At 46.6% G+C, this 24,555-nt stretch overlaps 1 protein-coding gene across 1 annotated transcript in view; it reads right to left on the reverse strand.

The window, feature by feature from the left end:
• Positions 1 to 2,284: 2,284 nt before the first annotated feature.
• The window catches only part of WNT3A (Wnt family member 3A), an 87,469-nt gene continuing 65,198 nt past the window's right edge, over positions 2,285 to 24,555 (reverse strand). Inside the window, exons 3-4 of the mRNA XM_030009238.2 lie at positions 6,184 to 6,449; positions 2,285 to 3,449 (exon numbers count right to left, since the gene is read on the reverse strand). Of these exons, the coding sequence (XP_029865098.1) occupies positions 2,970 to 3,449; positions 6,184 to 6,449 (746 nt within the window). The 3' untranslated portion in view covers positions 2,285 to 2,969. The remainder of the gene's footprint in view (positions 3,450 to 6,183; positions 6,450 to 24,555) is intronic.

Raw genomic sequence — 24,555 nt, forward strand, 5'->3', positions numbered from 1 at the left:
CTAGATAAATAGCTTAGACTAGATGACACGGCCAGATGAAATAAATTCCACTGCTGCAGTCAAAATCTGTTTGTTTACCTTAAGAGGCAATTGCTCAGCAAATGCCTAGTTTGGTTTTTTTGTTCCCCTGTGCTTCCCAAAGAGCTTCACCTGCTAGTGATGTTGGGTGCAAAAGCTGGGTTCTGGTGCAAAAGCAGAAAGGGTGGATGTTAGCATCCTGTGGATGGGCTGGGGTCAGAGTCCAGCTCCCATGCACAGAAGCCAAATCCTCCAACCCATTTCTTCACTGGTATGGTATAAAAGAAGGAGTTTGAAACCACCTTGCTTAAAAATGTTAGGGTAAAATTAGTTGTGGGTGTGACCCTGCTGAAGTCAATGGATTGACAGGGACCGTGACATGGAATGATTTGCATCTTTGCTGTCGGGGCATCATTCACTGACAGAAGTACCTGGTGGGACGTGTCTAACATCTCTCACTGTGACTGCTAGCACTGCATCATATTAAGTAAATCAGACGTATCTTCCCTTGTCCCATCTTTTCCTACTCATCAATGTCTTCTACTGCATATGTGGTTTTCTTCAGCATTTACTTTCTTGACAGCTTGTGTTTGAATATTGGTTATTGTGACAGTTTCCTCCTGCAGTGGCTTCCTTCTCTATTTGCCATAATGATCAGATTTTCCTTTTCTCCCAGACTGTATTACAAAAATCAGTCATGCGTCCATTAATTGGTCCATCTTTCTCTCAGTTTTTAGTGATCTATTGCTTTCTACAAGTTGGTGTGTGGCCATCTATTGGGTGCAAAGTTTACATGTACAGATAGGATTGATTGGTTTTCTCCCCATTTTTTCTTTGTCTCTCTTGATCTCTTCCTCTCTCCTTCCTTCCCTTCTGTACCTCTGCTCTCATTTCATTGCAGCTTTTTTTTGCAGAACATTGATAGAAGTGCCTCCATCAATAAGCAAAGCTTGCTTGTGCCCTTTGGCACAGCCCTGAGACAAATGGGTGATGCATAAACTGCACCAGCCTAAGAGTCGTCCCAGGAGACGCCATGACTCAGAGTCAACCCTTGGAGGCATCATTTCCTCCTGTTTTCCCTCTGATGGGATTAAGTTTGTTCCCTGCCTCTTCTGCATACTCCCTCCTTTGGTTCCCCGGGAATAAGCTGACATGCAGGGAAAGAAGAGCACTCCAATTTCTTTACATAGACATCCAGGTGTGAGCTAGCCATGATTACATTGTCATGAAAAGACTCGTATGGGTCACTGGAAGTTAGATCATGCCCCATTTCCCTTCTTGTACTGAAGAGGAAGAAAAAAATGCCAATCCATTGTCCTTTTCCCAAGTTAGGAAGCCAAAGGTATGAGTCAGGCAAAGAGGACACAGGACAAGTGCATCTGAGGCTAAACAGGCTACGACTCCATGCTTGATCCAACACTCATTTATGCCAGTATCAACCAGGAATAACTCAGGCAGAGTTACAGTGCTGTAAATACCAAGGTGATGGGCTGAGATTCACGCCTGATACCCATGTGGCTGAAGGAAGCCCTGATGCCCACAGAGGAGGTGAGAGCCGTTTCTGTAGACTGGCAATCCTGATCCGAAATCAGAAGTAGAGCAGCACGCAAAGACTGGGAGTCAGAGGTGAACAGCAGAGATGGGCCAGCACTGCGAAGTTGGGATTTGGCTCTGTGTCCAAACTTGCCCAAGAAGGTGGCTGTAGAAATTAGGTGTGGAACAAAATTTGGCTTCAATCTGAAACTGTTCCAGCTTGTGGGGAGTGGTGGTGGTGGGTTGGTTCACCATCATGTAAATTAACGGGTGACAAGCAGTCCTTCAGAGTCGTGTTCCTGACAGACTTGTGGTCTAAGGCTTTTGCTAAGTGCCCAGGGGGAAGCCTGCATGAGGTGCAGAGAGCGGATGGACTAAGTGCACTTTCCACTGTTGGTGACGGCATTCTTTAACGAGTTGGGAGGGGTAAACACTTTCCCTTTCGTCCTCTACGGGAACAAGCTGGGATGCTGAGGAGCTGGATGTCCCACATCTAGCAGCGAGTGTCCAACCCCAGGAAACTTGCTCTGCACCGCATGTTTCCAAGGAAGACTCGTCGGCTGAGCCATGTACTGGGCCAACATCTCCATTCGTGGGACTATCTCCTCAATGCACGCACTGAGTCCTCTTCACTTCACATATCAGGCACTGAACTTTTCCGTACTGTGCACATCACCTGTGTGCCAACAGGGCATTTGTAGGAAACCATCAGCAGTTCTTTCTCTTTCTCTCCTTCTCCTTCCCTCCCTCTCTACAGGTGTCACTGAATCCTGTGTCAAATTTGGCAGAAGTTACTATGCTACAAAGTTCATGCGAAGAGCCTGCCCACTCTACAGCTCTATTATATATTTGTAGACTAGTCTGGTTCCAGGGCAAAAGCAAAAGAGTATTTGCATTATTTTTAAATCATTAATTTATCTGCTTTTGTTTCTTTTGCTGCTGTTGTTGTTGCTCATATTATACACAGAGTCTGGCCATTTGGGTATGTAGATAGATCTTGGAAATCTTAGCGCTGCTGTCCAACACAGCCTCTGCCTGGCTGAGGGAAAAGGAGATACTTAGGAAGATGCAAGTCTTTCAAAGGACACTTAATCACACGAGTCACTTCAGGTGGGTGAGAGCAGAGCAAATCCATGCTTTTGCTAATGCTCTTCTTTCCAGCTCTGTGTTGTCGGCTGGTTGAAAAACTGCTGTCTCCTACAGGAGGCATCGTTGGGCGTAACTTGTGTGACTGCCAGATGTACCTTGGGATAGCCCAGAAGTCATTAGACCTATTCTATCCAACCAGTTTTAGCCTTTTTTTAAGTTTTTATTCTTTTATTATCAAAAAAGTAGACTTCTCTCATGTCTGCAACCTCAGAGGAAGTAGGCTCAAATCCATTTCTCCTCTTGGAGCCCAGCAAAGGGTTTTGCCCGCTTTATTTGCACGTGTGGACATCGTAGACTCGTATGCACTCCTGACAGCGGACGTAGCAGCACCAGTGGAAGATACAGTGGCACTTCTCTTTCCGTTTCTCAGTCCTTGTATTGTGCCCGCGGCCGCAGCACAAAAGGTCGCAACCATCAATCCCATGGGAAGTGACATTACAGATCCTGTCACGGGTCCCAAAGGAACCTGTCTCAGGGTTGGGCTCACAAAAGTTTGGTGAGTTCTCATAGTAAACCAGGTCCTTCTCAGTTGGGGCCTTGAAGAAGTTGTATTTGGGCCTGAGGGTCTCGACCCAGCCACGGGATTCTCGATGTTTTTCCACCACCATTTCAGAAGCGCTATCGTACTTGTCCTTGAGGTAGTCACCGATGACCCTGAAGTCCGGCTGAGACCACCAGCAGGTCTTCACCTCGCAGCTGCCTGAGAGGCCGTGACATTTGCACTTAAGATGCATGAGTTCAATAATAGACTGAAAAAGAGCAGAGGAAAGGCAAAGAAGAAGACATTAGCCTGTAATCAAAACACATATTGCATTCTGCTATTTAGCCAGGATTTCCTAAAGAATTGCTGTGTTTTCATAGATATATTTACATGCTTGTGAACAAAAATCACCTTATCCTCCAGTCAATGCCCTGCACAGATGCTGGGTCTAAGGCAGCTAAAACCTCTGCAACTTTATTGTTTTCAGTGACTATCTCTAATTCCCACTCCAACTTTAAGCATCTACCAAGTGCTTTCACTAAGGGATGAAGAGATTTCTGTGCATACTAACTTCTACCTTATCAATGTTCGTGTGTGAATATTGCAGTACTATCGCCCAAGAACACAATTCAGACATATCTAGGCAGAGAAGCGAAGAACACACAAACCTACTAAAACAATGTCTTTGTAAATGAAATATACAGCTATTCCACTGGAAATTAAACAAATATGAAACGTCCTCACCATCTAGCACAGAATTCTATCTTTTACATATGTTTCATGTTTACTTAAGTAAACAAGGTTCTAGCCTTGCTGCAGTTATGTTCAGAAACCTGAAAAGTAATGTATTTATATTTTTAAGCCAGGCTTATGATTTTTCTAAAACAATTTCAAAGAAAAAAAAAAAAAAGCAGCCCAACTTTTGATTTTGAAAGGCTTAGACTTCAACATGAAACACTGTCCTGGAATAAATGGAAAGTTGATTATCGATCCCAAAAGTTTGATATTCACTTTTAACTCTTATGAAATTAGTCTAAAGATTTCTAGAAGTGTTGCCCTCCAGTATTCTGAGGTGGGAGACAGCCTTATGCAACTTACTTGATAATCTGCATTTTCAGACTGATCAGCAAATTTCCGGGTACGTGAACAGACTAGTGCCAGCCTGAGTCCAAAAGATTTGCCATGAATCAGCACCTTGGTGTTCACCAGGTGCTTTCCTGTGTTATTTACGGAGTATCACCCGCCGCAAAGGAGGTTGTAATTAGCGATGAGAGAGAACCACAAAATGTTTGGTTCATATAATCATGCTGAACTTAATCAAAGCTTCTGGCGTAGTGGTAGGGTTTGAGTTCATATGGGAACTAATATGAAACATTGCCTATGGCTCAGGTTTAGCTGGAAACGCTTGAGTATGGAGGCCTGGAAGAACTACCCCACGAGTGCTGGCACGGTGAGGGTGGAAAACACTAGTGCTTTATAAAACAGTAGGATTTCAGATAATGGTGTGACATCTGCTCTCTAATCTTTGACATCTGTAAAATGTCCAAAAATAACTCAGTGTCAAGTAACAAGACTTACGGTAAAAAGACCTCTGCAGGCCTGTGATCACAGGGACATTTGCTCAAAGCTCAATTTTTCCAAGGATTCTCACTTTACGGCAAATCCCTCCTTTCCACTCTATCCAGCTTCTCCACAGTCCTTTTTGCCTCATGTTTCCTAGCACATGTGGTGGCTTTGCTATAGCTCACTGCACAGTCATATGTCCTCCTAGATATGTGTAAGGCCTTCTGCTGAGGGAACAAGACCATATTAATCTCTTCTGATTACAGTGAGGGTATCTTTTTTCCACTGAGGGATAAGCTATCTCAAGTTTACTACATGAGAAAAAATGCTGTTATCTCAGAGAAGCTGCAGCACGGTCTCCATTAGCAAGAGGTTTGTGGTTCAGTTTCACAAATTATTTCCCATAGATTATGTTCTTCTGGCATTTACAGGCTATTCTTGAGATGAAAAAGAGAATGTTCTCTTATTGGGATTGTTCCACCTTACGGAAAAGATTCACTGTGTACAAGGCAGTCACTGAGATAAGTGCAAGATTTTGTGCTTTCTGTTCCCTTATACATTTTGTTCCATGACTGAAGTGAAAACACATTAGCTGGCTTTGGGGCATGGTCCAAGTTTAATCAGGAGGTACCAGAGCCGCATTGCCTCTCATTTTCTTTAAAAATTCCCCGGGAAATAGAACAGTGCCGAGAAGAGACATGGTGGAAAGTGCTCTCCTGCTCTTCCCCACCCTCAAGCCTACAGAGCAGAGTGGTGACCCCCGGGGAATGGGCAGTTGCACTCAGGCTAGGATTCACGTGCCAAAACACATACATCTAATGCCATTTGTGAGCTCCAGGGGTGTCTAAGTCATCAGTCCCAAGATGGCAGAGGACTGCAAGAGACACAGTCTTTCCCAGTAGCAGCCCAAGGACAGGCTGGATACTTCAGGATATCTCAGTTTATACTCAAACGCATTCGCTTAAGCAGCTGAATCCTCCCCATAAACCCTGGTCCATCTCTCTTAAACTTCAGATGTCTACAGTACAGACATCTCCGGCTGTACGGGTCACCTTCTTCCTACAGCCAATGGAGGGGAACAGGCACAGTTAGGGCATCATTAACTGAGCTATTTATTTCAAATGTCTTCTTCCAGCTGGGATGAAATCCCATCCTAGACTTGTCTGTCTTGATCCATTCTCTGTAAAAGAGGTCTGGACAACTGACTCCGAGGTAGATATTTACATCCAGGTGGGTGAATTTACTTGCAGCTTTCATAGATTGGGTACATTGATCACCGCCCTGACAAGAACTATCACAGGGCAGGTATCATCGTTTCATGCTGTAAAACTGCCCAGATTTATGTTTGATTATTCCCCTCAGTTCCCTCCCACTGTTCATTATGGCAGGTAAGAAAAGATTAAAGGGAGATCGAGAAAGGTGAAACTAAATGTCCTTACAGTCCTTCCAGCTTCGTTGTTGTGCCTGTTCATGGCTGACCGAGCGTCTGGTCTGTTCTCTCGGGCATCTGCAAACTCCCGAGACACCATGCTTCCAAACTCCACGTCCTCGCTGCAGCCCCCCCATTTCCAGCCTTCCCCAGGAGAGCCCTTGTGGCGGGTGTCACAGCCGCAGATGGTGGCCGAGCCTTCGGCGCAGGATCTGGTCACCGCGAAAGCCACTCCAGCAGAGGCAATGGCATGGACAAAGGCTGATTCCCTGGTAGCTGTGAAAGAGAGAAATCAATGAATAGTGGCCAGTGAAGGGACCACGCGTGGCTTTGACCAGCCCTGTGAACCCCTTCTCTCAAGGGCATGGCAGAAGGTCAAGAAACTTTCCTTTTCCCTGTGGTCCTGCTTGGACCTACTCCAAAGACATTTTCTTATACCAGGAAATAAGCTCCTGTGTAGACAGGACTAGGCTTGATTTAAGGCCACTGAGGTCAGCCAAGAAGTTTTGATTAAGGTCATCCTAAGGTCTTAGGATAGGGTCATGACAAAACAAAAACCTGAGTTTCAGGTGGCATATAGAATATACTATGTGCTACTTTGCAGGCAATGCACCACATAGCCATACCCTGAATTGCAGTCTTGGCTTCAGAGGCATAGAATTTGGGCTATGTTCCCATAACATGGAAAATGCAGGTCTACACTTAATGACAGCCTCCACTCTTAGTGGTGGGACCAGCACCAGGTAAAGTACCTCCTCCTCCCTCGACTGGGAGAGCTGCTCATGGCTGGAAGGTAGGAAAATGCCAGCATGGCCAGATACTCCCCAGTCTTCGCTATGTAAACTAAACATTATCCCCACCCTCCATCCTGAGGCCATTTTCTTTTTCCTAGGCTGTCTAGCTCCCTTCGAGACAGTGTCCAATATATGGTATCTTGCATCTATCCAAAGTTTTGCTCACTTACCTAATTAAGGCCCCTGCCAAGGGGACTGGAAATGAGCTTTCCTTTTCTACCCATTGCCTAAGGATGGTGGGTGGGATCAGCCAAAAGATGTCATGGTTAGGGACTGAGGAGCCTTAGTCTCTGTGGAGACTTTCCTTCATAGACTTTCATCCTAGCTGGAGCTGGGTGGGGAAGGGCAGCTCGGCATTAGGCTGGCTTTCCTGGATGCCAGTGCTTTTTCTACACTGTGTTGAAATGAAACCCAAGCATTTCAAACTGCTTTGCAAGTGAGGAATATACAAAAATATCAGGTTTTATCTCCCCCCCTCCAGTTTTAGTCTCATTATGTTTCTTCACTCGCTAGAAATGACTCTGGAATTCAACACCACGCCTCAGAAAACTTGCAATGCTTTTTGGCTTCAGCAAAATGGCATTTTTATCATAAACAGGGCTATTCTCAAACCCTTGAGGCAATTCTAAGAAGACAAAATGATTTTGATAACTGGCCCCCTAAACCTCCTATAGCATTCCCTGCATGAGCTCACCTTGTGCCTATAGACCAGTTAGCCAAAAAAGCATGTTGTCTCTGATAACCTTTCAGATGATTAGGCAAGGACAGTGTTGAAATATGAATGGATCCAGAAAGGTAGAAGGTCAGGTTTTTAGTTGATGCAGCTTCACCAGCTTCTACTGAGCTTTGCATCAGCTGACAAGGTGCCTACTCAAAACCACTCAAACCTTCTCTGCACCATATTTTGCTGATCTGAGCTTTCCCCAGGCATTTTGGCTTAATCTTTACTTTCTAGATGCTTCCAGGCTTTACTAATGCAGAGAGAGTTTAATATGCCAAGCGAAAAAGCCAACATGTTCTTGGGGAGAAATCAAAACTGCATGCTTGCAGAGCAGTCCCGGCTGGATTGAAGGCTTAAGCAAGAACTTGTGCAGCACCGCTTCGCTTTGGGAAGACTACCAAATACAACAATATGCAAATCAAATAATGTGCATGAACTTACAAGCCGAAGGTATGAGCAATGTCCTGGAACGTGTTGTCAATGCGCATCGTGAGGTTAGTAAGTCACTGAGGGCTAGAACCGAAAAAGGAAAATGCAGGAACCCTCAGTTCCACAATGTGATTTTGAAAACCCCTTGTTCAGCATCTGTCCAGCCTGGAGGATCCCAGCGTCCTGCAAACGGTGACCGTGCAGTTCCTGAGCTGTGTGAAAGCTCAGCTTTTCAGAATGAACAGATAAGTCGAGTTCTAACAGGACTGGGGACTTGGCATCTTGCACTTGCCTAAGCCCAGATGGGATCCAGAGACCAAATCCTGGGGGTGGGGAGCTTTGTATGACGTCTCTAAGGACATTGATGACCAGCCCCGGGGTCTGTGAAATGCAAAGGCTTCTGGTAGAAGCCAGTCAGATAAGCTGGTGGGTTGAATGCCATTACCCTCTGTTAGGGAGGTAGAGGGTATAAAGCCTGACCAGAGAATACCTGACACACCTTCCACCTCTTCCCATTGTGGCTTAACTAATCTTGAAACCCTCTGATATGCTGCTGTGCCATGGACTGGAGAGGAAGACGATAATTATTCTTCTTCTTCCCCCTTCTATCTGACAGCTGTAGGGGCTAAAGCAACTTGCTTGGGTAGGTTAGCTCTCACCTCCTGGGAATCACCCCTTCCTCTGCTCAGGAGAAGAGACCTGATCCAGGCCTTTGGCTATTTGGGAAGGTGCTGTAGGTGCTGAACTGATGTTTGCAAACGCCATGGAGAGCCCCTGTGCCTTGCCGTGCTGGGGCTGAAAAGAAAGCATCTACATCCATGGCGTTTGTGCAGAAAACCTTCTCCTGTGTGGGTATGAGAGGGGTGGCCTTGGTTTAGGAGTCCACAGGTCATGGGTTTCACCCACCTGGGCTTCAGCAGGAGCCATTAGCTCAGAACAGAAGTGCTTCTCTGTGCATACAGGTGCAGAGCTTACCAAAACCCAGGGAGCTTCAGGCAATGCAGCCAGAGGGTCTGCAGATTTTCTGCATTTGCCAGGACTTGGTTGCAGCTGAACAAGGAGTTACAGGAGGACAGCTTTAGTTGTAGATCCCCAGCCCTAAATCCCAGGTCCGTTACCTAAACTCCCACTGTTGCTAGCCCTTACTGAAAGCCTACAGCTCCAGGAGGGTATTGATAGGATTTGCCTTAAGAAGCACCGATTATACTCAGCTCTCCTCTTCCCAGAAAGAGCCCAATGCCTTTTACAGCCTGTATACTCCGTAATCACTCCCCTGCTTTTGAAATGCAGCCACCCCAGGGGTGGAGTGCAGCCACCACTTAACAGCACACAACAGGAAGCAAATAGCATTGTATCTGATCGTAACTACCTGGGGAATGTAGGCAGGCAGAGCAAAGAACCTGAGATCTGGCCCCGGGCACTGAGGTTAGGAGTTTGTCTCTTGAGAAAGTTGCAGCCGATCTCTTAATGACTCCATGAAATTAGGGCACTGGGTTTACATCTCCTACCCCTAACTTAAGGCACCGAGTTCAATATTGACGCAGATGGAAGAGTGCCATCGCGTGAATCACGTCCTGCCACCTCCTAAGTTATAGGACTGTCCTCGGATTACTAAGCAGACCTGACCCGGCGGAGCTCTGAAGAGCTCCCCAGGTTGTAGCCAGAGGCGGTGTGGCTGCAGGAATGGAGAAGGAGTGTATAGAGATACAGATAAGCAGAAGGAAAGCATGCACTTGTAATGGAAATGAGGGGTTATTAAGGTGCCATATAAAAATGCAAGAGACTTAGCAAAGATAACAGGAAAGTGCAGTATATTTGTCAGGTCGCCTCATTCCTCTCTGGGTGGTTCTGGTAGCAGGAGACAAGCAGCTCATTATGACTTGAAGAGACCTTCTGGAAAGTCATCTGGCAAGAGAAGGTTAATAGGGACTAATACCTCATGGGGATGGTGACTTAAGAGCATTTTAACCACTTTGTTTTCAGTGCAGCACAAGGTCACCAAAGCTCTGGCTTCAGCTTGTTTAAGTTTCCCTGCAGGGCTTGGAGGCACGGATGGCTGGTGCTTCAAGGTACCCTGCTCTGGACCCTTTTGCGGGGGGTTGGCTATCAGTGAAAAAGGTGCTGAGACTTACAGAGGACCTTTAGGGATGCTTTGTAGCTGCCCACTATGCAGAGGTCTCCAAGTCACTGGTCGCTGCTGGACATTGTTTCCTAAGAAGCTCTGTCTGCGAAGCTGAGAGCCTGAATGTCCTGTGCAAAACACCTCTGACCACCCTATCTCAGCAGCAGAAGCATCTTGGGATGCAAAAAGACACGGCCAAGCAGCATCAATATGGGAATTCAGAGGCCTGAGGATGAGGTGACCTAAGATTTTATTTCCTGCTTTCGCAGGGCTTTTTTTATGTGACTTTGGGCAAATCCTTTAGTCAATCTGTGCTTCTGCTTCCTCCTCCATACACCTGAGGACAATCCTGCTTATCTCCTCAGGACCCTGCAATGTTCAATTCAGTGATGTCTTCAGAATTGTGGGCAGAAGGTGTTGGAGCCAAACAGAGGGTCATCAAGTTGTGGGAAGAGGAAGGCAAATGAATAACCACATAAATATCTGAACTGTCTAATGTATGAAACCCGCTCTCATGTGTTCTTCTGCCCAGACAGTGACTTATTTTCCCTGAATCTTTCTCTGAATGACTAAATGATTAACCCCAGGTCAGGTAGATATCCCAGGTACGTGGGAGGAAGGACTATGTAGAAGGATGAACATAATGGTTTATTTTGGTCTTAAAAAGCTACAGTCCCTTTTTACCACCTTTGTACCATAGTACTGAGCCCTGTTGTTGACAGCCTAAATCTTTCCTTCCTCCCTGCACAGTGGCCGGCTGGTAACACAGGGGACAGGGCAATGCAACCCACCTTCAGATGTGTTGGGAGCTGAAGTTGCAAGTCCTGTGTCTGGGACCACAGTTCGAAGAACTAGGTGCTATTTTAGAAAGGGGGCACTGCTGTTGCCACTGACTGCTCTTTAAAAGAAAGCAGTGAGATCTGTGCAGCCTTAAGATGAAGAGAAAGAGAGAAAAACAGAAAGACAGAAAAGAAGAAGGAAAGAAAGAAGGAAAGGAAGAAGGAAAGAAGGAAGGAAGGAAAGAAAGAAAGAAAGAAAGAAAAAGAAAGAAAGGAAAAAAGAAAAAAGAAATAAAGGAAGGGAGGCAGGAAGGAAGGAAGGAAGATGTCTTGCTTGAGGTGGTTCTGGGCTGTACATCTTGCAAGGAAGGAAGCAGACCTCAGCAGCTGGAGAAGAGATAGCCAAGCAGTAGAGACAGACCCTGCTTTAAGGGTTTTCCACTCAGTGTGCCACTTTTCTAGATGGTCCTCCTGAAGGTGTGGAAGCTCCTTTCCAAAGGGAACCTTGATGTCTCCAGGACAGCTACTGACTCTGCTCTGTGGAGACAAACCTCCCATGCCAACAACCCTTTACTGCCCAGGACCTTGTCACCATCCTTTTTGAAACATGGCCCTTGGAGTGAAACACTGACTTATGGCTTTTGGGGCTGGATAATGTATAAACAAAATGGAAAAAAATAGAATTGTCCCAGATTGCTCCTGGAGATGTGTGAAAGTGAAGGAAAGAGTTCTCACATCTTAGCCACCCCTCCCAGCCACCATGTCTACTCCTGAACAGAGGATCCTAATCCTCGTTCCACACTAGGAAAGTCACTGCAATGGTGTGGCTGCAAGCCTTGAATTTCTGACACCGCAGACTTCTTGAGTGCTCTTGGGAGAGTCACTTAGCAACTGGGGTAAAATGGAGAAAATATCTTATCTGCTTAGCAGGACTGTGGGGAGGAGACATGCTGATTTCTCTGAGCTTCGTTTTTCAAAGCTAAAAGACAAGAGAAAGCTACCACTTGTGTCAGCTACTTGAGACACTTAGACACCCATCTCTTAGAAGATGTAAAGTCTTTCCAACCTTTGTCTGGTAGGGCATGTACCCAGGCAGTGTGAGAAAGGGTTTCAATTCCCTCCTTGGCTCGAGGGGATACAAACCCACAGCTGTCATGTTAGGATTTGCACAACAGTTGACACTACATTGACTCTGGATTTAAAAAAAAAAAAAAAAAAAAAAAAAAAAAAAAAAAAAATCTAAATAAACCCCAAGAACCAAGAAACTGGAAATAAAACTGGGGGCAGACTAGTGCTTCTGGTATTCGGAGTCAGCAGAGCCCTGCCTCTTACACTGGGGGACTGTCCTAACAGCTCAATTTCCCCCTGATTACTGTGGTTGGGGTCCTTCTTGCAGGTTAGACATCATGGGGATCGCAGAGGAGGAAGGTGTTGTCCAATGGAGGAAGGTGGTGAGGAATTCGTGAAGTGAGCTTTGAGAGTTTTGGAAGCCCAGTCTTTGACTCCGGTGAGGTGAATTTTTGACCGTAGTATAGAGAGGAGTACCCAGCTGCTATCAGCACACCGTGGTTTCCTCCTTGAATCCCTCAGGAGACCCCCCTTACCTAGATGTGGGAGGAGAGCTGTGCCATTCTCTTGTGGGAGGGGACACCCATAAACACCTCCATGGTGAAGGCTAAACCAGAAGGGCTTGAATGAAAGGCCATGTTGCACCACTTTGGATGTAAAAGGATGCCAGAAAAGATTAATACCAAATGCTCCTCACCGTGGATGCAGGAGCTGAAGCACTGATGGTATAAAAGTCAGTGCCTGCTCCTCATTTGCAGCTACGCTGAAGCCAAGGCTGGAGGAAGGCCTCAGCTCTGAAGGGTACCTCTCAGAGCTGCCTTGAGCCAAAGCCTCGTCAGTTGTTAAGCAGATGGCGATCCCCAGGAGAAGCGGATTTCTTTAGGCTCACACTGACAGCCTTGCAGGCACAGCTACTTTCTGAATAGCAGAAGTGAAATCCAACGGGACTGGTGAGTCAGAGCTCACAGGAGCTGCAAAAACATATGCAGACGTCACTATTGGCTTATACTAACATGAACGGCATTGCCTGCTGGCCCTGAAATTTGTGTGCGGGATAAGAAAGGACCACCTGCAGCAATGCAGCCTTGCTTGTCCCAGATACCAGCAGAAGATACTCCAGTCCCTCCGCCCACCTGGCCTCTGTGCTAAACTTGCCAACCAGAAGATCCCTCAGAGCCAAAAACTGAGGGTACAGGACACAGGGATGATGGCCCCCACCTTACGATGCTCTTTGTACCAAAGGGAGCCCCTTATATACCTCTTAGCCCTCTTACCCTTTTATAAGAAAGATGGGGACAGACTTTTTAGTGGGGCCTATAGTGATATGCCAAGGGGTAATGGTTTTAAACTAAAAGAGGGTAGATTCAGACTAGATATAAGGAAGACATTTTTTATGGTGAGGGTGCTGAAATGCTAAAGCAGGTCACCCAGAGAGGTGGTGGATGCCCCATCCCTGGAAACATTCAAGGCCAGGTTGGATGGGGCTCTGAGCAACCTGATCTAGTTGAAAATGTCCCTGCTCATCGCAGGGGGGTTGGACTAGATGACCTTTAAAGGTCCCTTCCACCCCAAAACATTCTATGATTCTGTGGTTCTTAGAAATGAAGGGTCTCATCTCAGAGCGCAGGACATATTTCTCCCCAGGGAAAGGAGGAGGGAAGGTGGGAAAAAAAATGTTAAAAGCCTTTTTTTTTTTTTTTTTTTTATGATCACAAAGAAGTAAATCGTTTGCCAATCAGAACTATTAAATATTGGCATGGCACCAGGTGAAGATGGAGAACAGGGAACCCCTTGGCACATGCCGGCTGACAGATCCATCCGTGCTGCAGAGACAGTGCCCAAGCACTGGAGGGGAACAAGCGTTGTTCCCATCGTAGAGGAGGAGGAGGAAGAGGAGGAGGATCACAGAGGTGTCACGGCTGCTGTGAGCCTGACATTGCTTGTGGGGAAAATACTGGGAACGTTGGAAACCAAATATTGGCTCTCACGGCCTTGGAGGCAGGCGAGCTTCAGTTTCACCACATTCCTCTTGATTGTAGCAATAGAGGATCCCATATCAGATAAACCAACTGAAAGGGTTTTACATAAGCTGTCTGGCTCAGGCTCAAGCTTCCTTCAGCTCCTCTCCAGAGAGGCCCCTGTTTCCAGTGTTCATATTTCCCCTGACCCATCCTCACGAACCTCAGCATGTTGGTCTCCTGCAACAGCATCTCCTGGCCTGGCACCGAAGGCTCCCCAATTACCCCCTTACCCCTTAAAAGGGGATGCTTGTACCACGCTTGCTGTTTGCTTTCGAAGATGCACCTTCTACCCATTAGGAAAGGTGGAGAGGAGCAAGTTGTGGCCTTGGATGTGCTCAACACAAGGTCTATAAAAGGAGGGGACAAGCCAGGCTTCCTGGTGGGAGGGTGAATGATTCTACAGAGCACATTCCCAAATTGGATGGCACACACTGTATTCATACTAGGTATATTGGAAAATGCTTTAGGAAGTCAAAGCTTTAGGAAGAGATCCTGAGCTTCTTTAAAGCTTTCATTTCTTTACTTGGTGTCACTCCCAAGTCTAAACACCAAGCAGCCAAGTGCCCTGGCTCTGATTTTCGGCTCAATCACAGCGGCATCAGTCGGGAAGTCCTTGTTGTTACTCTGAGAAGACTCTGGAGGCTTTAAGAAGATCAGAGTCGGGTGGCTGCCTCACCCAGTGGGCTACAAATGCTGCACAAGGTCCCTCTCCGGATACGAGCGACTCCGAAATTCTGCCTCAGTTTCCCCATTTGCAAAAATGGACAAAATTTCATATATCATGGCACAAAAACCCCACTCGTAAATTCATGCAAATGGCGATCACTATTGACTGACACCACAGACCACATCTGGCATACTGTCCAGAGAGGACAGAGACAGAAAGCTCAACTTATCTCTCCAGCCTGAGCTTTGGGCATCCTTTCAGCCTACAACGTTACAGAGGAGAAGGGCAAAAGGGAGGACTTTTCTCCTCACCCAGTACTGCATGATGCCTTGTTCCCTTAGGAGTGATGCTTATGCTTCCATGACAACATCAGTACCTTGAGCTGCCTCTGTGCTGAGCTGTGTGGACACAGATATTTTCTTGTCAGCACCTCATCTGGGCTTAGAGCCATTATAGGTCTTGGCAGTAGATCCAGGACTCTCCAGAGTGGCTCTGAGTTGCACAGAGAAGACATGTCCAGAGCTATATAAACCCCCATCAATGCTGTCCAGAAGGGCATGATTGCATTGGATCCTTCGGACAAGAGCAGAGCCTAAATCATTGCCTGGGATCCCTTGGATGCAGAAGGATCACTAAGTCCATTCCTCCAAGATCTGTTTGTAAGACTACAGTCTCAGTGTAGATTTACAGACCGACCTGGGTGATTTGGAGCCATACACCAATGAAACCCAAACACCGGCTGCCGTCTTCTGGTGTGTAGGTTTGTCTCAGTTCCCCTTGTCTTCAGCAGCATTTCCCAAGTGGGTTTATCTCCAAGCCTGGGGATTTGCTGCTTTGCAAAACCAGTAGTCCTTGGGGGCTGCAGGTAATTGAGGCTTTCAGGTCTAACCCTGAAATGGGGTGGCTCCAGGAGCAGATGCAGCGGTGGGAGAAATGTAGCTTCGGAGCAACCCACGCTGCAGCGAGTGATGCCAGCCAGGAGCTGCCCCGCAGATCCGTGCTGGGCTCTGCGTGATGCCACAGCCTATGCCCTTCTTCACAGAGAGCCATGCCAACTCCATGCCCAGCTGATTCTGCACTGTTTCTCATCAAAATCCAGCTCCGGGGTTTGTTTGACTTTTTTATCCTTTTAAAAATCAGGCCCCTAAATGCAAAGACTTATGCAAATGCGAAGCATAATAACAAGAAGCTAACCACACTTTTGCATATCTTAAAGGAAAGGTTAGGTTTGGGTCCCATCTGTGTTTTGAACGAAGTTCTGATTGAGTTCTTGTTTCCTCTGAACCAGCGTGCTAGTGTCAACACATCCCTGGGAAGATGAAAGGCCGTAAAAAGACATTTGATCAGATTAGCTGTGATTCAGATCATTGGAGGGAAATTATTAAATGGGCAATTCCTGCCAGGGAACATGAAGGCGATACAGATAAGAGTGAATGTTGGATTGAAGGAGGTTGGATTAACACAGCTTGTAAAATCCTGAAGGCCAAGTTCCCCTAAAACATCTGAACAACGGGGTTTTTTCTTTTTTTCTTTTTTTTTTTTTTACTTTTTTTTCTGCTGGTTGCTTATGGTTATCATTGCACCCAGCACAACAGAGCTGCGACCTCCAGCACGGTGCTCACGCTTCCAAACCTTTCAGGCTCTACCTGTTTCAGGTTGAGCCAGATTGTCAGATGTCGGAGCAGCCCGGGAGCCTCGTGCGCGGCACTGGGAGCGGACCGGTGCTCCCTGCCTCCCTCCAAGCCCTCGTGTGAGCAGAGGGTGGGTCGAGGGCTGGAATGCTTTTGCTAATTAGCTACTGTCAAAATAACCCCAGGTGATCGCAGGTAACCAGACCCCCAAGATAGGCAAATCAGCAGGACGGTCTGGTATCAGTAACCCAAGTCTGATACCTGCAAAGCAAACATCCCTCTATCTCTCTCTCTATCGCCCTATCTCTCTGTTGATCTAATCATTACCATGTATGTCTCCCTACCTACCCTGCTTAATGCAAGCACGTTTTATCAGTCTTTCTGTTGGCTTGGTCATGTGTGAAACACTCGGCGTCTGATCCCCCCCCCCTCCCGCTGTCCCACAAATGCCTTCTTCTGAATATTTCATCGTCGTCTCGAGTACTGAAACAGCACGGTCCTCTCGGCCCTTCGAACAGCCTCAAATTACCCCGACCCCTCGTCTCCCCAAAGGCCCGATGTCCCTGGGAAGCTCTAGACAAAAGGAAACTGTGTGCCAATTGGGGGTTATTAGCAGAGATACAGCGTGCTCATTGTGGCAGGACCGAGTCCTTCATGAAAGGGGAAGGCGGAAAAGGAGCGGGGAAGGACTGGGGTGAAATTCTCTGGGGTGCGTTCCAGGTTAAAGGATCATTGGGGTGCCTTCTGGCTTCGAGAAAAAAAGCAAGAAAAAAAAAGGCAAGCCCCAAAGACTGCTATGCAAAACAGCCCCGCTGGTCAATAGGATACAGGGAAGAAAAAAAAAAAAAATTGTATTCTGTTATCAGGAGCAACATGGTCGAACAAAAGGATCGCCTTCGCCCACCTGAGAATGGAATGTGAGGCTCCATTTCGCTGCTCTGATCGTATTTGACAGCCCCCCTCGAGACTGCCTGGTTGGTATGGCAAATCGTCCTTATTACCTGCTGGGGTGAATGAATCCCCCTTTGTGCTGGCACTGTCACGCTGCATTAGGTTGACAATGGCCCGAGATATTTTATATGAAATTTGCCCTCACTTGTGATTAGCCAGCACCAACTAAGTCATAGCAACCTAGAACTATGCATTGGCCGGGCCCCGTTGTCGGCCGAAAGGGAAATCCCTATTCAAATGGTTTAATAAAACAATCTAAAGGGCGTGTGAATCGTGAAAAGCATTTTCACTTTTCTCTTTAGCTTAATCTCATGGTCGCTGGGATATTGTGCTCTGAGCAGACCCCAGCAGGGTGTGGGCTAAGGTCCCCCATCAACTTCTTTTACAGCCTCCTTTTCTGCGAGTTAATGATATACCGGTGTGATTGCCTCCCGCAGCAAGAAGAAACACGCATTTGATGAAAAGGATGGACCTCCTAACACATCCTAAATGGCAACAATTTCTCATCCAAAGGTCACAGGTCATAACCTGGATTTTGAATCACCACCCAGATCTTTTTCAAAGCCCTGCTAAAGCTGGGGGATTCTGCAAGGCCATTTTACACACAGACACACACACACACACACACAGACACCGGCGTTATCTCCAGAGGTTCCTGCTCTGCTTGAGTCCTGAGTTTAGTGTTTGGAAACAATTGGATTTTCCCCTGGTTTTGGGCTACGGTTTGCTGCCTTTCACGTCCTCTCAACCCCGGGTTGCGATGCTGGGAAAAGCACAAGACAGAGGTGGGCAATGCAGAGGTGCGTGGTCTTTCTGCAAGGCACCTCCTGAGCATCCCCAGAGGGTCTCCCAGAGCTCAGAAGCTCCCGGGCTACAAGCAATACCCTTGGTTGAACCAGCAGCTGGCCGTTCATCCAAAACCTGCCACGCTCCTAGCCCCGAGCATCACCTCCAGCAAGGCTTCAAGGTCTCCAAACTCTCCCCGCTCGCTTGCAGGTGCGGAAAAGCTCCCGCAGTGCTGACCCCTCGATAAACGGTATCTCCCACGCATGGGTGAGATGCAGCCGCAGAGATTTGGCCGTGGAGTGAGGTGGGAGGAGGGGGAAGGAGAAGGGTAAGGTTCCCCTTTGGCATTTTTGCTCCTCTTCCTCGCCCCGGCTGGGAAGCGGAGGAAGGCAGCGGCAGCGGGTGCAAGGCTAGCTGAAAGCTGGGTGCTCATCTTAATGTTTACCTAAACTGAGGAACGCTTTGTGTCTGCAAAAATGAGGCTGGAAATCCCCGGGGAAACAAGCTCCCTCATGAACCTCCCGCAGCCGAGCTTCCAAGCACAAACAAAAGGTGAAAGGGAAAGCAGCACTGGAACCTGTTTTGTTTTCCCCGCTTTTCTTTCCTCTTCTCTATTTCCCCTGCTTCCCATCATGAAGCCTTGGGCCAGGTGAGGGGTTCCTCTGTCAATTGTACGTCAATATTCTCCCTTGATTTTTTCCCACCGGAGCTCAGCAAGAAGAACGGGACTGCTGGGAGCATGCACAATGAAAGCAGCCCAGGCTCTCACGAGGGACCCTTTTGGCTTTCAAAATCCATGCTAGCTTCTCCTAAAAGGTGTTCATATGAGTTGTGGTATGTTTCCACTACAGCTCTCCACGTAATTGTAAGCTATCTGGGGCAAGGAGTGATTTTATTATTATGTGCTTGTACAGTATTTAGCACAATGGGGCCCTGATCTCTGCTTGGGGCCTCAGAGTCTACTGTAATACAAATAATTAACCTTAATAGAGCTGGGAAAATATCTTAATAAAACCGTGGAATCAATTTGAGGCAATTAAGCAATTTTTCAGCTTGCAGAAGTTTTTGCTTTACAGGCTCAATTTGGAGAAGGGAGGGGGTTTTGGGTGCTGGGGGAACTGCAGGGAACTGCTCACCCCCCTGCAGCAGGCTTTGGCAATCTTTTTGGGTTTCAGTTTCACCCAGTTGGGGAGGCAGAAAAGTTTTATGCAGCTCCCAAAGCACAAAAGGCACTTTTTATAAATAGCTCGTGTGAGGAAGCATGGTTTGGAGGCTGGATCTGTGCTTCCTGAGGGAGAAGGGGCTCAGTCCTAAACGGCATGACTTTCAAACAGCTCATCTGCCCTGCCTCTGCCCCAGTTGCCCACCTGTGAAATGGAGAGCAGTCATTATCTTCCAGCTTTCTAATCCCAAGCACTTGAGGTCACAGCTAGCTGCTAAAGCAATGGGGATTGCAGATCTATTTAGACAGAGAGGAATAAGAAAATTGCAAAGCCCCGGACACAGACTGGATGATTTACAAGCAATTATAAGTCAGCAGATAAGCTTTGGATGACAGATATTCTGATTATAGTTGAAGCTCTTGTATAATTTGCAAGCGGAAAAGGGAGCTAAATATATTGAACACTTGTTTGAAGCTGTGTTCAGTTCTGTACTTGTCCATCACGGAGGGAGTGCATGTAAGGACACTACAGCAAGGACCGCATCTTCTAAGGGTGGGCAAACTAACAAATCTACTGGCTCACCCAACCAAAACAGTCACATCAAGAACTGAACTACATTACCCTTTTCTGAAGGAAATAGCTCTACCCTCCATGAACACATCTGCTGGTCAAGTGGGTGCAGACCCTGAACTTTGTCATGTGTAGATTTTTTATGGCCAAGCCTTTGCAGGAACTCTTATGACCAAGAGTCATGTTCTAAGAGGTATTCCCTCAAATCTTTCAGTCCTAGGAAGACACGATCAGAATAATCATAACAGAAAAAGTGAAAAAAAAAAAGATATCCCTCCATACACCATTGTGCATTGACAGTATGGCTAAGACAAGTCTGTGAACCGGTGATCAGCCTGGTGTTGGTCCCAGACATGGAAAAGTGAGTCCTAGTACTTAAAAATTGAAGAAAAGGATCTGCACCACAACGCTTTGAAAGTAGACCTCACCCTCTACTGCACATATGTCCTAATAACAGTTCATTTAACTACTATGAAGAGTTAGCCTGTCATCCTGCTGGGCTGAAAATGTCATCAGTTTGATTTGGGAAGGCGAGCAAAAACATGCAAGGTGAATACTTGGCTAGGAGACTACCTGGCAATCTGTCACACCCAGAATATGACACAGAGCTTGAGTTCTTGGTGAATATAAGACCACAGAAATGAGATAAATGGAGATTTTCCATGAGCTTCACTCAAATGATAGACAGGGGTTAAATAATAATAATATCAACAATAAAATAGCCATAACTTGTATCTACTGGTGATTTAAAACAGTGAAACTCTCACACACACAAACAGTGTCTACCTTGCCCCCACCAATGTGAATGGGCTACTTGTCATGGACAAGCGTCCACCCACGTGCCCATGCCCACACTGGTGAAGTGGGTGACATGCAGTTCTCATCCTGTGGCGTGTGCAAGTGCCACATGCTCTTACTGCAGGGATGAGGAGCTAGCTCAAGGAGTGAGCTGTCTTCAGCTGGAACATCCAACCTGGGTTAGGAGAATGGTCTGGGTTCTCTGATGCCCACCAAGAAGCTCTCAGGCATGATGATTTCTGTTCCTCATTCAGCCACGCAGATTTTTGTACCAGTGACGCCAAAACAATTTCAAAATTGTGTATAGATGTTGTCAAGACTCAGTTCTCCTGCTGCTACGTGATTCTTCCCATAATCAGAACTGCAGCACAGTTGTTGCGGCATGAGATAGCTACTTGACCTCAAAAAAACCCCCAAACCTGCTGTAGAAGCAAAGGATACCAAACACTTCCAGGCAACTTTCTCAACCAGTCATCATTTGTATTCATAAGACAAGCCAATTTCATTAATCTGGTGCTTACCTTATTTTGCCCAGGTTTCTTAAACTCAAATAACGCCCACCTACCTAATTACAGAGATGCAGTTTTCTCGCCCAGCCCCGTGCCGTACGCTCGTCAGCCCTCGTGGTGAGCGGAGCTGGAATTGTGCAGAGATGCTCTCTCCTATGGAGATGATCTCTTCCAGTCTGTACTGCACATGGGTTTTGCCCTCCCAGGCAAGTAAAAGGATGGGCACCCAGAATGTGAATAACCTCCAGGTAGGGATTGGAGTCTCTCTGAAGAGAGACGGGGGCTGTGAGCGAGTAGGAAGAAGAGGCAGGTGCTGTGGGTTTTGATCCAGCTTCGATCTCTGTCTTTGGGTTCACCCATTTTTAAGCCAAACGATAACATTTCCTTTGATGAAGCATTCCCTTCCTCAGGCTATATGTCATTACAGTATTTTTGCTTCTTCTCTTTCACATTGTGAGGCTTTCCAGAGCTTCGCCAACCTGATTGCAAGAAAACTTGCAATTCCAGCTTATACTTCGCGTTCTTGCTGCTTTTAATTCACCAAATGCCTGTTTGCTCTTATGTCAGCCCTGCCTTCATATTTGACGACTGGACATGATGTTATTCCTGATTTTGCATCTGCTGTTCTGCTACAGGTTCTTAAAGAGCATCCACGCCCCACGGCTATGGGTGTGTGCACTCCAGAGTTGGTGGGAACAACTCATGGCTCCTTATCCAGCATATTAACTTGGGGGGGGTGAGGAAGGGTGATGACCTGTTCTGCCTACACTGTCTTCGGTGACTTTAGTGGGAGAGGAAGGCATCTGCCAAACTGCTGGAGGAACCCAGTACCTTAAGGGTTTACTGACAGTGCACATCGCTTTCATCCCTGCCTATCTTACAGCAACTAAATCAAAGCTACGCATCCTGCAGTCTCTTGGGATGGGAACTGCTAAAGATTCCTCTCTTGCTGTTAAATGTAAACTCCCTCGGTGGCAACACTGCTGCTGCCCTATGAAATGAGTGGGGATAGATGATATGTGAAGCGCAGGAAAAAAAAAAAAAAAAGAACAACCAAGAACCCTTAGGAAATGTCTTTGAAAATCAGTTACTGAATAAATCGGGTAAAGTAAAAAATATATTTTGGCCATCAGCAGAACAACATGCGGCCTGATTCTTCTCTTGGCCTGCTGTAAATCAGAATAACCTTTATATAATTCAGTGGGAGTGGCAAAAAAGTTAAGCCAGCATAATTAGGGGTGCATCTTGTTATAGGAGTATTTTTCTCCTATGAAAATCTTACTTTCTCTAATGAGACACCTCACTTCTTGTTATTTTTCATGAAACTGATATCTAGATGCACTGGCAGCCTGAGCTCCTGCTCCAGAAAACCTTAAAAATCACAGATATCAGACTTGGACCTCTTACCCTTCTGCCCAAAGGCAGGATTCATTCTGCCTAAACTATCCCTGACAGATGTTTGTCTAACCTGTTCTCGAAAACCTCCCAGGTCGGAGCTCCCACCCCTTCCCCAGGCAATCTATCATGCTTCACTACCCTTACCGTTAGACCGCTCTTCCTAAAGTCTAGCCCCAGCACCCCAGCTGCGATTGAAGTGGACATGGAGGAGAACTTGTCAAATTAACCTGGGCAAACCAAAGGAGGAGGTGGAAGTGGAAGGAAGAGAGGAAAATGAAGTAATGCTGTGAAGGTGCGTAGCAGATCAGTGGCAGAGCTGGGAATAGAGCTCAGGTCCCTTGACTCCGTGACTTATGCCTGCGTAAGCGAGGGAGTCCTTACCTTATTAATTCCACTGGGTACCTCGCCTTTCTCCTGGCCTTTTTTTTTCTATGTTCCCTCTTCTCACTCGCTTCCATCTCTCATGTTAATTTCCCTTGCCTTTCAGCATCTCACATGTGCCCTCAGAGGGAGAGGCTGTTGTAACATACGCAGTCTTCGACTGATTCATCCCTTTGCTTATACATGACTAACACTCATGCTATTTGTCTAACTATTTCGATTGATGTACATTTAATATGTAAAAATTTAATTAAAGTGTTATTCATAAAAAAATATCTGGGCCAATTTAATTTTTTTTTTTAAATACCCCAAGGGAATATTTCAATTAGGGACTAAATGCCAGAAAACACTGTCAGATTTCAGCCCCCCCCCCCAATCTCTAATCAAAGCAGCAGGTTTTGATATTATAAAGAAAAAGCCACCAAAACCGCAACAATATTTACAGGAATTCACTCTGCAGGTGCAGAGATGAGTCCTGAGAGAAGCTGAGAACTTCCAGCTTTCGGTGGAAACCAGTGGAAGTTAGTCTGAGGAGAAGCCAACTACGTACCCAGAGCCAGCTCCTTACCCAGTGGATCTGTGCTAATGTTCTGATTGGAGAATTTGCTGAATCTTTCTAATCAGCTTGGTCCTGCAACCTTTAATCATGCAAATGGTTCACGTCTTCAGTGCAGCTCCAGACTTGCCAGCAAAAGGCTTGCAGGACTGAGTATGGCAAGGAGAATTGGGATTTGTGCTGGCAAAACAAAGTTTCTGACGGTTATGGGCCTGAAAATGAATTGCTCCAAATAGATGCTTCTCCCAAGTTAGATGGGAGGAGTAAAAACTCTTGGGCTTGCCTGTTACATGGCCCAACAAGTCTCTTTAGTGGACAACGTCATTCAGGAGCTTAGCAGATATATTAATATTTCCTGCTTCTAGATAGGCAGGGACTACAAAAATGAAGGAGTTTAGATGGAAAACATGGCCCCCAAACCCCCAGCGAACATCTGAATTTGTTTATCCTAAAAGGACCAACTTGGTTTGGGTCTTGGGAAAAGGCTGAGATCAAATCACCCAGTCTTCAGTTTAGCATCACCCAGACCTGATTCACAACCTCGGTCAGAAAGTTCGGTCTCCAGCAATTTCAGGTAACTGTGTAATAGTGGTTCAGTTCAAAAGTCTGCCCAGGCCAACTCCCCACAACAAGGCTGGGTGTGTTACGCACAGCGCAGTGGGTGGTATAACACTGAGGAAACAGAAGTCTTGCGTGACTCAGAACGCGGTGCCACGCCAGTCAGTGCTGATGGTGGCCCTTGGCCTCCCTAGTCCTTCCCAGCCTCCTGTCACCCACCACAAGCCACAAAAACTTATGCTCCCTAACACTCCCAGTGTTCCCTAACAAACTTCAGCCTTTCAGCACGAAACAGCAAAGCCTCAAGAGCAGCAGTGACCAAAATGTTCAGTCACCCCCATCCCAGGTAGACACCTTCACCCCAAAACTTCAGCCTCTCCATGGCTGACATCTGCCTACAGGTTTTTGAGACATTTCCAAGGCTTTTCAAGACTTGTGAAAGTCTTGAAAGGCCTCACTGTCATTCCAGTGCAAAGGAGC

The sequence above is a fragment of the Aquila chrysaetos genome, chromosome 3, assembly GCF_900496995.4.
Source record: "Aquila chrysaetos chrysaetos chromosome 3, bAquChr1.4, whole genome shotgun sequence".
NCBI lineage: Eukaryota > Metazoa > Chordata > Aves > Accipitriformes > Accipitridae > Aquila > Aquila chrysaetos.